Below are 15,087 nucleotides of genomic sequence, written 5' to 3'. Positions count from 1 at the left end.
TTCATGAATATTAGTGAAGCATGTCGCATTTTGCGATCCACTAGGAATTGCAGTCATCACAGGGATAGTGCCCTACCGGGTCTGTGACTTTGTTTTTCAATAAAGCAGACTTTTTTCAAATGCAGCCCATTTCCCTTAAAGGGAATGGGCCTACATTAAAAAAGAAACGTGTTTTCTCTTTTTTTGTTTGCTTAAGAAGAGGCAGTGGGGGGGACCACTGTCTCCTCTCTTAAATGAAAAGTTTTTTACATTCCAAATGCAAAGGCAGTTTGCAAATGTATTTCCACTACACTTCTATTGTTGGCAAAGTATCAATGTTCCGGTCGCAAAGCATTAATATAGAGCATTCCAATATAAAAATTTGCACACATAAATAAATTCAGTATTTGGAAGGGACGCCGTAAACACCCCTTTCAAATACCGAGTCCATATATATTCATTCGCACACTGCCCAATTCTGTGAAGAAGGGCGCTTGTGACCACAAATAGGCTTGATACATCTAGCCCCAAGTGCTTTATTCCACGTTAAGCCCTCAGGTTACGGTCGCATCAGGTAGGCCCACATTTAGAGCATCATTCTTCCTCCATTTCTAATGAACTCCCAGGCCGCAGGCACCAGCATCCATGCATCACCACAGTCTCATGGTACACGTGTGGTGGGCAGGTATTTAGGTGACAAGTGGATGGTGGTGGTTTCCAGTGACACTGATCATCCTAGACAATGTCAGACATCCGGGGTGGGGTGGAGATGCTGCGATACAATGCACGTGGCACTGGAGCAGGAAAGACGAGAAGGGACTTGACAACCAAGTGAGGGTTGTGCTGCTGCTGTGAGCACCGCCATCAGCCCGTCCACTTCCACTCTGTGTGAAAGAAAAGAGAGCACCCCCTCTTGAGCTCTCTCCACCCCAGGATAAAACTCCTTTATATCCTTCAGCCCCCACCCCCCAAAAAATGATCCTAAGATTCCCTGGACAGGCGCATGGAGGTCGTCCAGTTTTTGCATTCTGCTGCTTCTACAATTTGCCTCAGTTTTACTGCTGTACTACAACTCCCATAATGCACGGTAAAGCCAGACCAGGAAGAGCAACTCACAGCTGTTACTGAACGAGCTCTCTTCCTGGAAAGGAGTAATTTCCCTTCCGCTTTCATTCTAGTGCTAACATGAATTTGAAAGCTATCGCGACAGAGAGTGGAATAATGTCATGAGCAGTCTGGTGAAGGGTAGACCATCAAATGATACCTCCTTACCTGTCATATTAACCCGTATTTTTTTTAGGTCTGGGTTTTGGTAGTGCAGTTGTTCAACACCATAAATAACGTAGGCTTTGTATCTGCTCCTTTCAACCACTGGTTTTCTTCAACCAACTTCTTTGTGCCATTAGCTTGAGTCTTCATCTAGAACGCCTTGGATCAGCCCAATTAATTTGCCATTTCTCTCACCGTTTGAATGCATTCTTCCACCTTCACTCTGTGGCTGCATTGCACTGAACTGCATAAGGGACAACTTTCCAACTAAAGCCTTCTGTCAGCTCATGGATGCTCTGTCGTGTTTCTCACTTTAATGTACTAATACTTATGCAATAGTACTTAAAACCCAAACCTATTGGCTTTCCCAATGCATATATATATTTGTTAGTGTGGTGCTCCGCCAAGCATGTTTGCATAATACTTTGAAATACTGGTGCCATTAACAGGTCCCAGTGATTTGGGTGTCTGTATATCAAATGTCTGGCCCAGCTGTAATTTTGTAACCTGTTACTGTGTTGCCAGTGGGGCGACTCGCAAGTAATAGAAAAGATTTTAGCAATGAGGGCATTTCACAAGAGTTTTAAAAAGGGGACCCAGGCTTTATCTATGACCTGGTTACTTCTGATTTCTTGCTTATCATTTGTACTTTTTTTTAAATTCCTGACTTCTGCGGGAGCAAGATGGCCTAAAGGGGTAAAAAGCACCCAGGGGAAATAGCAACCAGGAGCGGCCTGTGCAGGTAAGAGCGGTGGGCCGGGTTGGGGGGGGGGTGGGGTGATTCGACAGACGACCACGAGGGTAAATAAAATACATAAGTTTTCCCTTGTTGTCGTCTGTCGAAATTTCCCCCATCCGACCCCACCACTCCTATGATACAGCTGCAGCTGATCAGAACTCTGTTATTAAACTTGCACTCCGCGATACTCTCCAGAAACTCCTGAGGACCCAACCGTCCAGCTACATAAATATTTTTTAACCTTAATTTATCAAACTATTGAACGGATGTACACCCAATCACAAAGCACAATCTGCGGACCACGAGGTGGCGTCCTGCCAAATTTGGTGTAAATCTGTTCAGCAGTTTTTGTGGTAGCGCTTTTTAAACAAGTCTAGAGAAAATGGATGGGGATCTTGCAATTTGAACCCTGCCCCTTTTTTAATTTTCTTGCCCCCGTTTGCCGGATCATTCCAAAACTTTTGGTGCACAAAAAAGGCATAAAAAAGAGCACCCAAAGAATTAGCAACACGAAAAACACATTTCCCATGGAAAAGCTGACCTAATTAGAACTACCCAGTGACGACCGCCACTGGGTGTTATATGTATATGTGTGTGTGTATATATATGCAGAACAGAATATGTGTGTGTGTGTGTGTGTGTGTATGTGTATATATATATATATATATATATATATATATATATATTACCTACTGGCGGTCGCCAGTAGGTAGTTATAGTTAGGACCACGTTTCCATAGGAAAACCTCAACATTCTATTTTGAATAACTTTGGCGCCGGTTGACGAATCCTCGCGAATTTCTCAAAATAGGTGGGGCGCTACGCTCCGCTCCTACCCTGAAAGTCTCGGGGGGATCCGTCAAGCGGGGGCTGAGATAAAAGGGGGGTCCCAAAACGCGTTTTTCCCATGCATTTTTCCATAGGACCTTTAGAACGAGCTACAGCCCGAACGGCTGAACAGAATTACTCAAAATTTGGCAGAGAGGTAGTCCCTAGGTCAAGGAAGTGCCTTTTGTAGGTTTGGTGTAAATCTGTTCAGTAGATTCTGAGAAAATAGCCTTTAAATCAATATATATATCTGAGCCCGCTTACGGTACGCTTACCGTACGCTTACGGTAAGCGTACGGTGGCGAGCGCGATTCTGATTGGCTCTTAGATCTTAGTAAACATTCGAATCGGTCGAAACCAGGAAGCGGCGGCCGCCATTTTGTGTATTTCACTCTGAAAAAAAAGAGTGAAAACAAGGAAAGGGGGCAATGAGGAGAGTTACAGACCCCCTAACATTTGTAAGGGGGTCAAAGAAGGACAGAAAAGTACAAAAAAAACATTTATTGATTTTAAAAAAAATCACGGGGTACGCGTACGGTAAGCTTACGGTAAGCGTACGGTAAAAAAAAAAAATAATAAATAAATGAAAAGCAGATTTAAGTGTTTAGATATTAGGGGGCTCTAAAAAGAGCCGTTGTGTTTATGAAAGGATTTTTTAGTGGTACCTACAAGTAAGTACCGATGCAGAGTCTAAGGTTCAAGAGGAAGACTCTGTTCCCTTCATCATTGAAGTGCACACCATCTCCTCTATAAATGTCTTGCATGTCATAACGCAAGTTGTTGTGGTAAATGGCACCCATACCATAGTCACGGAGGAAAGCAGAAACAGATTTGTTGACGTGCTTTCTTGCTTTGTCATCGCACCGCGTGCCCACCGTGCGTGCACGGCACTAACTGCGTAAAGTGGGCGCGCGGTGCGCGAAGCGCACCGCGTGCTCACTGAGCGCGCACGGTGCGCGAAGCGCACCGTGCGCGCACGGAACGAACTGCGTTAAGTGGGCGCGCACGCCACGAATGGCGTAAAGTAACTTAGCATTTAAAAAACCGTACAAATTCACTGAAAAAACCATAGGTTTCACACACGTTATAGTTAGGAATTAGCATTTAAAAAACCTTGCAAATTCACTGAAAAAACCATAGGTTTCACACATGTTATAGTTAGCGGAAATTTTACTGATAAAAAACCAATGAAATTCCCCCGTTATAGTTAGTGCAGGCAACTATAACTCACGCGACCGCAATCTTCTGCTGATGACATATGTGTCTTTATGAAAAAAAAATATTTGTAATATATGTATAGCTAAAAATGTATGGAAGAAGACATGGGCAAATAAGTGTCTAAATACAGTATTAGCATCAGCAGAGGATTGCGGTCGCGTGAGTTATAGTTGCCTGCACTAACTATAACGGGGGAATTTCATTGGTTTTTTATCAGTAAAATTTCCGCTAACTATAACATGTGTGAAACCTATGGTTTTTTCAGTGAATATATATATATATATATATATATATATATATATATATATATGGTCATATACAATAGATATTCGACATTAGTGCAGTGGGACCTCGTGTTGGGGCCAACACTTCCAAAACAGCTCTCCATCACCTTTCGCAAAGCTCTGTATGAGAAACTGGTAAAGTCCAATTCTGAAATTGTGATTACTTGTAGTTGGTTAAAGCCATGACATGGGTTTTACAAATATAGTTCTTGTAGGGCATGTAAATTTGTCAAGAATATCAGTGAATACATTACCCATTCTGTGAGAACCACAACAGATAACAGGAGTGTACAACTGCAAAACTGAATTTGCTGTCTGTCTGAGAACGTGAGTGGAGTTTGCAGTATGGGGAGCACCAAGTTACAAGTTCATAAGAGGGTGCTACAACAGTTGAGAGTCATTACAAACCAGGATCAGAGTTATAAATTTTCAGGGCATTTCTAACAGCACCACTCTAGTAATGTTAATCATATCAGATATTTTGTGATTTATTCCGTTCGCAAGTTGGTTCGGGGAGGCAATAGTGAGGGTGCTTAGACTGGAGACTCCTTATATAATAATCTAGATTTCAAGGCTCCCAAAGGGCTCAATACAGATTACGATTTCTACAACTTTCTTAAAGATTTTTCTTTGATATTCTTACCGTGAGATTTTTTTAATCTCTTACACAATTGGGGTTATTTCTCCATGTGTTTTTTTCCGCATTAGATCCCTGTGGAATTTTCACTACCCCTCTTCTTGAGTATTTAAGTTTCCTTACACACTTTGGGTGACATTTAGGGGCAGTTACTTTAAAGGGATGATTTGTACATCGGACATATGGCAATTTGGTTTCGTTGTAGAGATGAGTGGTATGTGCCCTGTATTGATAATTTTGTGTTCTCATAAAAAAATTGGGGAGGATTTCATGGGAGATTAAAATGGGAATCCCTTTGGCTCTAAATATGGAATATCCCGTATATCGGTTGTATTTTGTATTTATCCTGTTATGTATGGAGACTCTTATCAGTGAGTAATATTAGCATTAGCATGAAATTTTAATTTCTGTTTTAGATATTGCATATATAGTTTTACAACAAGCACTTATTTATTACAGTTATTTGTAATTCCATATGTTGTATTTATCTATGTATATGTCCATGTATTTTACAGTGATGTATTATGATTCTCAGCAGATATATCAATTTAGGGTTGAGAAACCATGAATTAAGATTTGAAATAGGTGAACATCACCGGATTTATTCATTGAGTCCTGTGATTCAGTATTATGACAGAGCACTTGCACTTATTGAACCCTACCTCACACTGCACTTGTATGTTTTATTATTGGGTATTGTTGAATGTTAGGATGTCTTAAGTCTATGCACCATGAGAGGAGTATAAATATAAGCTGAGCTCTTGCCGCGCATATGTGATCAAGGCCAGGATTGGCTGAAATGCCTCATGCTGACTGAACTGAATTAAAATTCTTTAAGAACAACAAACGCTGGTCTCTGTGCCTGTCTCATTCTGGAGGAGTTTACAGGAGTTTCCTGATATATAGTTACGGTTGTTAGTCACTAGGAACACCTTTTTTTATTCACCTGTTTAGAACTTTTCTCCCCTTTGATGAATCTTTACAAATCTTTCAAAAAAGTTTTAAGTGTTTTCTTTACAAATAAAACCATGCTCTAAGCTACTGCTTGGAACTTTACCTACCTTCATTGAGCGAATTGCATGGACCTAATCTGGGATATATTCTGTTTTGTTACAGGGGATTGAAGAAGAAAATGAAACGGAACTGTAAGTCAGCCTCCTCAGATTCAAAATTATTGCCAAAGTCAAACAGTATGTCATCTTTGGAGGCAGGGCTTCGATCACAGCCTCCGAGCCTGCTGCCTCTGATAAACAGTGACTTCTCTCGAGGAGTGCCTGTAATGCTACCTCACACTCACTCCAGCACTCCGTACGCAATCTATTTACAACCTTCGCAGTTCTCAGCCATGGCTACACAGAGCCCGTTCTTTGGAGCACATGGTGTACCCAGCACTAATGGACCCGGGCTCCCCAGTTCTCTCAGCCCAGACTCTGAAGATGCACTTGATACAGAAGGCGGGAACAGGACATCTGATGGCGCGACTAACGCTGGGAGCCCGCCTTCAACTGCAGAGGAGCAGGCTGTGACGAGCGAAGGTGCCCAAGAAAAGTGTTGTAAGAGGTTCCCAACACACGAGGACAGCTGTGGTAGCAAGCGGTTGAAAGGCGATTCTGGAACACGTGACGACTTATCAGGGGTAGGTGAACTTGCGTTCCATAAAGAGTGCACGCGCCATGATTTCTGTTGGTGGCTCCGCCCTAAAATCTCTGTCCTAGAGGTGAACTTGAGCTTAGCCTCTGGTTACTCAGGATTCCACCCTTCCGAAAAATGTGAATGTGTCCAGGTCACAAATGGGTTTCTTGTAGCTTTCGTGACCCCATTGCTCTCTTAGCAGGTCTACCATCCTGCCTACTGTACAAGCGTAAACACTTTGCAAATACAACTGCTGACCAGTTTTTATAGCCATTACCTTGATCTTGAAATGTACACTGATTGTGACAGTTAATGATGCTCCTCTCCTTATGGTTCTCGACCTGTTTCATTTTGGGCTGAGTGTATGAGCTGCACAGGACTTCATGTCTTTGTGCATATCAGACAACCCCTCTATTGAAATTAACTATTGTGCACCTCCATTGAAGCAGCAGATGGATGTCATTCTAATCTCGCTTCTTGCACGTCTGCTGCTTAGGCCTCATTCTTGATCAGAGATTCATATAGGATGCCGCACTTATCTTTACTGCCACTAGCGACACTTGTTCAAACAAGCTTGTAAACAGAAGTGTGATTTCCTGTATCTGATGTTCCTTCGCCACCTTTAAACCAGGTGAAATTCAGTCAAAAGCCAGCATTTAAAGTTCCATTTTGAAGAAACGTTGGTAGCAGAGTTTTAAGGCCAACGCTGGGATGGATGCCTCTAAGGGCATAATGTTTCTTGGGTGGATCCGGTGGAAAGTGGGGGTCATTCTTTGCAGCCTTCCTAGGTATTTGTCCCGATAAGCCTTGTCATTAAGCATGTTATCTTGAATTTTATTTTATATCCCCTTGCAATTGGCTGTATGCTTACTTGGTTAGTTTTACCTGGGCCCATTGTCACAATTTCATGTTTATACGAGTAACCTGTATGGTGATCCAGCGGGTTACTAGCTAGAGATACTCACAATCCACATACTCACCTGGGCCCATAAACACACATTCACATAAGCCGGTGGTTCCCAAACTGTGCGCTGTGGCAGCCCGGTGCGCTGTCAAAACTAGCCAGGGGCGCCACGCACCAAGCACACAGTTTGGGAACCACTGGCGCGGTGAAAGACTTGCATCACCTCCGACGACCGTTTTCGTGCAGTCCTCTTTCTATTTCTATGACCGAGCGTGTTGAAATAGCTTGCGGTCATTCAAAACAGAAGTTTTTCATGTGTTGGAGGCACGCCGGGCTTGCTACAGTACAGGATGAGTGTTATGAGGCACAGAGGCCTCTTTTGTTGACCTTTCCCTGTTGGTTTTCTGCAATACAGCGGTGCCTGTTGCACTGGGCAACCCGAGGCTGAAGTATTCTGGCGTGGTGCTGGATGTTGTTCTTTTGCAGCCTGCTGGGCCCATGCCCTTCTAAGGCCCCACGAGATTGTTGACAAAAAAAGTCAACTTTACAGCTCCAGCCCTACGGTCCTGTGTGCCTCAGGGAACCAGAGGCAGAGTATTGTCTCGTTACTTGATACCTGCCCTTGACAGTTAGAGTGCCCAAGTGTTTGAGCGCAGTCATGACCAGTGCTGTTAGCATGTCCAGTCCCAAGACGTCGTACAGGCTCCCTCCCAGAAAAAGCAACCTTGCTGCACAACAGAACCTGGAAAGCAACCCAGCCTAGTGTGGCGATAAAGTCAGTCTGCAACAATTAAAAAGCGAGTGGTGAGGATAAGTGTGCAGCGCACTGGCTGGTGGCAGCTAAATTGGCAGTGACTGCAGCATTTCAAAGGCACTGGTTGTGGTAAGTCATGTGGGCACAGCTTTTTATGGTGGTGAAGAGGACTGTGCTAGTCTTGATCAACCATAAGTGTAGTGGCACCATCTCACGTTGTTTCACACTCAAAGCAGAAGCCTCTTGTTAAATGAAGCTCAAGAGTACATTCCCCGAAAGACTAAAGCTGCCTTATATCCTACAGACATCGGAAAATTGTGGGTCATTAATTTGGGGTAATATCAACAGGTATCAATTGAAGTAATTTGGTTTACCAAACTAGCACTACATTTTTGTAATCCAAAATGTATATCTAATTTACAGATGAAAGGCTATATGATGTAAGGAAGCTGCTATCTGGTAAAGATTGTCATCTGCATTTATTTAATGCAACTTAAAATATTAGGAGAAGGCATGGTACGCTGGCACAAGACACAGGGCAACTTCAGAAATTACAAAGTATACATTTCATGAAACAAGATTTTCATGGTGTACACGTGTTTCTTAATCCAGTGCTCACACACAAGAAACATGAATAAGTGCCCTAAAAACATGGAAATGTCACTCATATGCACACTGGAAACTTGTCTGTTAAGCCAACTACATCCCATTCTGCTGAGGTGAGCTGGACAATCCAATTACATGAAACAGCTTGCCTAAGGAGCGTGCTCTCCGTTTTTCATTTCTGGTTTCTAAACCTCCCGTTACACTTTATGTACTAATTCCCATATTGTCCCTGTGTATATTTGGGGTGTGTGGTCGTGTCTTTTCTCTACCATATAAGCATCATGGCACATTCAGAAGACTCACACTTGGAGGAAGTTGAACCATAGCGTTTACCCTCTCCGTGGTCTTCTAGGATTTCTAAAACACTAGAATGCATCGTACAAACACTGACCATGTTGGGTGTGGACAAGGGGACCAGTATCCTCTGTGCAAGGGGAATTCTTTGACTCATACTTACGGTTAAAACTAAATTAACTTGTGATGGTCTAGTCTAGTCTAGTCCTATGATTATAATACCTTCATTGGCTTCATCCCAAATATTTTCAGGGAGAGAAATTGAATTACTCCTGAGGCCGAGTTTACATCCCCCACCTGAAAAAAAAAAAGTAACATTGTGGGGAGCCGCGGCCGATGGCCAATAGTTCAAGGGAGCCACGGGTTGAAAAGGTTAGGGAACCACTGACATAAGCTAGTAAAAATACAGCTGAGGTCAATTTATTGTGATGATACCTTTAAGATGAATTTACCCTATCATTTCTTACCAAACCTTTTCTGTCCGAATTTAGTTTCCTCTGGTCAATGGACCTTTAGTTAACTATTGTAGGTGAAATGACATAGAATAAAATATCTTTAAATAACCAAAGACACAGGAGTGTTTTTAAAGGTTTATCTACTTAAATTCATGTGAGCCAAAACCAATACAATCCGTATACCATTTTTTTCTAGAGGAAGGAATTAATCTATCGGAATAATTAATCCAAGAAATGTTATTACGATGACAGTACCTGGAGAGGAGAAATAAAGAGAGAGTACAATGACATACCACAAAGAGTTATAGTTACCTAGGATGGTGTGGAAACCAACCCTTTTGCCAAGCAGCTGGATGGGTCCCCTGGGACAGCTCAGGTAACAAAGGTTCAGGACAGGATTCAGGGACAGGATAAATGACCTCTTCTAGATCCGACACCTGCATCGCACCCCTCTCTTTCCTCCTCGATTCTTCTGCGATCTTCTTCTAAGTCTTTACCTTATTTCCCCCCCCTTGATTCTTCCACGATCTTCTTCTAATTCATTAGGTTTTGGCTCTAGGTTCTGCAATTTGATTCTTCTTCAATATTTGCTCAGCTCTTGGACAGCATCCCAGTCTGTCAGCATCTCAGCAACACGGACTCGCCATCTGCTCTCTAACTAACGAACCTACCTCAATTACACTTTCCTAATGGTATGTACCACCCCTAAATGTTTCAAATTTATGAAACTCCTAATTCTGATTGGACAAACAAAGGGGGAGTGATCATCACACCATGCTAAGTTTTAATAATTTTCTTTGGTTCTTTGTTTAATGTTCCTGCCCCTTAATTTCTTATTCCCAACCTTTATTTCCCACCCGTATTCACATCTTAATCAATACAAAGTATACAATTTGTGTATAGTCTCTTCCTTTCACAGGATATCATGCTGGTTTTCAGGTATGTTGCTGTTTTTCTTTTGGATGGCATTCAACGATTTGCATCGCGGCTACTGGCTTGTTGTCACTGCGCCTGCGTGAAAGTCACATGTGGTACAGGCTTCAGTCTCAACCAGCCAAGTAATACTATTTATTAACTTCTTCCATACACTGTCAAGTTCCAGTGGTTTCAAATCTTCCTCCAATTTTGTAATATGTTTAATATAGCCTCCAATTTCGACACTTTTATCAGGAAAATAAGTTCAACAGTGTTGCGCTTTCAGCATTTTACAGACTCCGCCCTCTTTTGTCAATAATATATCAAGAGCAAGTCGATTTTGCAAAACCATAGATCTAATTGCAACCATTCATGTATTAATCATCAAGAACCCTCCAGCAGTATCATTGGAAAGACGATCAACCACTGTAGATAACTGACACATTTTCAGTGAATTCAGAATTACTCCCACTGAAGGTATCAATGCACTGAATATATCACCTACTATTTCTGAAAAACTAGCTCTCTTTGCAGGTGTTAGTTCATTTGTGTCTTCATTGCTTCCAGTGATTCTTTTCACATGGTACACCTTTGGGAAAACTATTCCAAAATAGCAGCTCTCGTACCAATGAGCGGGTAGCCTGAAATAGGCTTTATTGCCACACATGTAATAAATTCTATGAAATACTGGGTCTGTTCCACCTTTTAGTCCCCATCACCCAATAACTAAGAAATTATGTTCACATTCACTGGAACCAATAAATGCATTGTTCTATTCAGTCTTTAATCTATGGAGGCAGATCTTCCCTTTCTTTTCAAAGTCCAGGCACATAGCAGCATGAGTCTTGCCAGCTGTATAAATATTTTCCTTCTCAGCCCATTGAGGTATCTGAGGTTTCGGTTCAGAAGCCCTTCTTTGGAAGTCCTGTCTCCTTTGCTCAACTAAATTCAAAAATATATTTTCTTCTTCATTTAATTTACATGTTAAATTGTAGCTATATCTATTGTTTTCATAGTTAGAAAATATTCACCCATAAACTGTGCATCCTTAGTACTAAGAACTGGGTTCATGCTCTTTCGCATAGGAACCTCAGAAAAAATCACATCTACATTAGAATAATAATAATGTAACTTTCCTGTTTTATAAAACAAACGTGCCAAAATACTGCATGAAATAGCATAGGTTAATGGTAAATGGTGATATGCAGGGCCGGCTTTAGGGTGGTGCGACCGGTGCCACTGCACCGGGTGCTGGCTTCCTGGGGGCGCCGTGCTTGAAAGTTTATTATGCTTTTGAAGCACCTGCTGCAGCGTTTCTTTCCCCCAGGCCTCACATAAATGTCACAATAACTCCTGTGATTAATTATCGTCCTGGAGAGAGATCAGCATTTTGCATAGTTGAGGTTTTGACTTGTGTGAAGTTAGTGCAGAGGGTTAATATGCCTGCTGCAAAGAACATGTACCAAGTAGATTACAGAGTGCATATGATGTAAACAGATCAGCAGGTTACTGCTTTAAAAAAGAGGCATCCTTTTGTTACTTGCAATTTATAACTTAAAGTCCTAATATAGAATAGTGAGCTATCAACTTTCATCCTAGAACTGCATACACACTGCAAAGTATACATTATTAGAACATTGATTAATGTTGCAAAAAGGATTAATTTGGCTAGAAATCGATTCTTATTATTAAACAGAACTCCCAACTCTGCTGTTTCTTTTTCGACTCTGAGTTTGTGCTTCTCCACACCAATCACTCAAACTATACTGCCTACCAGTATGGATGACATGTGACTCCTACACTTTTAGTCCTTTGGCTTATGTAACATTACCTATACACTGATTTACACACGTACGATTGACTGTCTCTGTGTGATGCAAAGTGCTCGGACACCCTACACTGGTATGAGTGGCGCTATATAACTAATTCAATGCATCTGAGAGAGTGTGGTTATGGAGACTTGTTCACTGTTAAAGGGTGCTAGTGAGAGAATCCGTGGTGGAGGTGGTCATTGGGGGGGCGCCAACAAACATTGTCGCACAGCACGCCACCAGCACTAAAGCCGTCCCTGGTGATATGTTACACCTTCGGCTACTGATGCTGGCAATTTCATACACACATAACAATCACTGACTTCCATAGTGTCTATGTATTGCACTAAATACTTTGTAAATACATTTGAAGCAGTGTCATTATTGGTCACAGTGTGATGTAAGTCTAACTCATCTGATGCTCCTAAATCTACTGTATCTCTTTTAGTCTTAGACTCATCTAGTGCTTCTAATGCTACTCTATCTCCTTTAATGTTAGCTTCCTTTTCATGTGTATTAGTGTTATTTTTCTTTTCTGTAATCTTCAAATAAGGGATGGCTACTGTTAGTACTAACCAAATTATAAGTACCAAAAATATACTACATATGCATATTCTACAACCTCTTTTTACACAATTTCGTTTTGGTCTTCCAGCAGCCCTATCATCAGCCATTTTGGACTAAGAAGATTTTTCTTCTTTATTTCGATTTGTTTGCAAGATATAAAAAAAATGTGGGGATTCTTTCAGGTTGGTCTCACTTCTTCAACACTCTGTTCTGCATTTATTCACTGTTTTTCATTTAGATCTAAATTCTCGAATTCCTCAAGAATGACATAAGTCCATTCAAGACCCTTGAACTTATTATTCAATACTTTTAGTCTTTGAGGCTTATCAGTGAATTTCCCAGATTGACTTGTGATATCGTTTACCTGTTCAGGTTCTTCAGTTATTGATTTGAAATGATACTTTAACCTTTTAACACCACCTGGCCAATTATCACCCCTTCTGACCCTTTTGGCTTGTACTGCACTGTCACTTTCTTCAAGTGTTCTTTTATTTTCATTAAGTTGTGGCACAATCTCGTTATTTTCGTTTTCAGAATCCCTCTCTGTCCTTGTCCAGGGCTTATTTCTGTAACATCGTTATCTGCCTGGACGCGTTCTTCTTCCCTGGTCTGACCCTGTTCCGGTTTTATTTCGATATTCTCTTCTTCTAGCCGAACTTGTTCTTCTTCTCCTAACTGGTCCTGCTCAGGTCTTACTGCACTTTGGTTTTCTGCAGCCTGAACGTGTTCTTCTAGACCTATCTGTCCCTCCTTAGACTCATGAATGGTTTCATCCACCTCTGTCTGAGTAGATTGTTATCTCCTTGTCTGATCCTGCTCAGGTTCTCCAACAGTTGTATTTTCACTTTCCTGAGCTTGTCTTGTTCTTCTATACCCATCTGGTCCTCTCTATTCTCCTGTCTCTCCAACCTGGTTTGGCTTCTTGGTCTTACAATTACTTCAGGTGTGTCAACCACTGGTATCCAGTCATCCTGACTAATGCTCGGTTGTTCTTGGTTAGCTACTTCAGGATCTGATACTCCAGATCATTCAGCTGTACAACCTTCTGCAGCCTCAACTGCTTGAGTCAGTTGGGGTCCTTCCTCATCAGGTGCTGGTACTCTTTTAGTATGGCTTGCATGAATCCAATTAGTCAAGCCTGCACATTTTACTGCTGTTGTTGTAACCAACATAACCTGATGTGGTTTTTCCCACCTGGATGCTAAGCACAACTCTCGAGTGTGATTCTTCACCAACACCCAGTCCCCGGGATTCAGATCATGTGCTTGATTCAGCTGCCTGGCAACTGTGTCCTCTCCAACCTGGTGAGAGATAGAACGCACTAGGTCAGCCAATTCTTTGCAATAGTCTAATACCAAATCATCAGATATATTTAACAGTTTGTGTCCTGGTATACATGCTTGCCTCATTGCTCTTCCCATGAGTATTTCATGAGGACTCAATCCTGTATTTTAGTCAGGAATGCTTCTGAGTCCCATCAGAACAAGAGGTAAAGCATCAGGCCACTCCAGTGGGGTGGATGCACACACTTTTGCAAGTCTTGACTTAATTGTACCAATTATTTGTTCTACCACTCCAGAAGCCTCTGGACGATATGCACAGTGCAGTTATTGTTCAATTTTAAATGCTTCACAGATTAATCGAATTATTTCATTATTAAAGTGAGACCCTCTATCTGATTCCAAAGTTACTGGAAAACCAAACAGCGGAATCAGTTCTCTCAACAGTAGTTTGGCAACTGTTATGTTGTCATTTCTTCTGGTAGTACGTACTTCAAACTCTGCAAGGTGGTAATTGTATGAAATCTATTTGCAGCCTTACAAATGGACCCTCTGCCTTTCCAATTCTTCCCATGCTGACGACTGTTTTCCTGCCTGGATTCATTTGTTGACAGGTTAAACATCTCTGGCATAGACTCTCTGCGACATTCCTGAACTTTGGATTAAATCAATCCTGTCTAAAGAGTCTGATCATGGCATCCCTGCCTATGTGTGTGTCTCCATGATACATTCCGGCCAACTGTGAGAGCATACAGTCCGGCATTACTGGCCTGCCATCTAGGCACACCCACACATCATCCTCTGATCTTCTCAAGGCACCCTACTTTTACACATTCTTCCTTTTCTTCCACTTCATCCTGTAATTCTCTTACTTCTTCCCATGTTTCCAGTCCTGAGAGTAGCATAAGTTGGCAGC

General features: G+C 41.8%; 1 protein-coding gene across 5 annotated transcripts in view; it reads left to right on the top strand.

The window, feature by feature from the left end:
- E2F8 (E2F transcription factor 8) overlaps positions 1 to 15,087 on the top strand; it is a 134,593-nt gene that overhangs the window by 105,960 nt on the left and 13,546 nt on the right. For all 5 annotated transcript variants that reach the window (XM_085643586.1, XM_085643585.1, XM_085643589.1 and 2 more), the window contains exon 10: positions 6,070 to 6,589. In XM_085643586.1, coding sequence (XP_085499712.1) covers positions 6,070 to 6,589 — 520 coding nt within the window. The remainder of the gene's footprint in view (positions 1 to 6,069; positions 6,590 to 15,087) is intronic.

Source organism: Triturus cristatus, chromosome 3_1 (genome assembly GCF_964204655.1).
Source record: "Triturus cristatus chromosome 3_1, aTriCri1.1, whole genome shotgun sequence".
Taxonomy (NCBI): domain Eukaryota; kingdom Metazoa; phylum Chordata; class Amphibia; order Caudata; family Salamandridae; genus Triturus; species Triturus cristatus.
The sequence above is the reverse complement of the archived record's forward strand: the minus strand, read 5'-3'. Positions and strand labels throughout refer to the sequence as shown.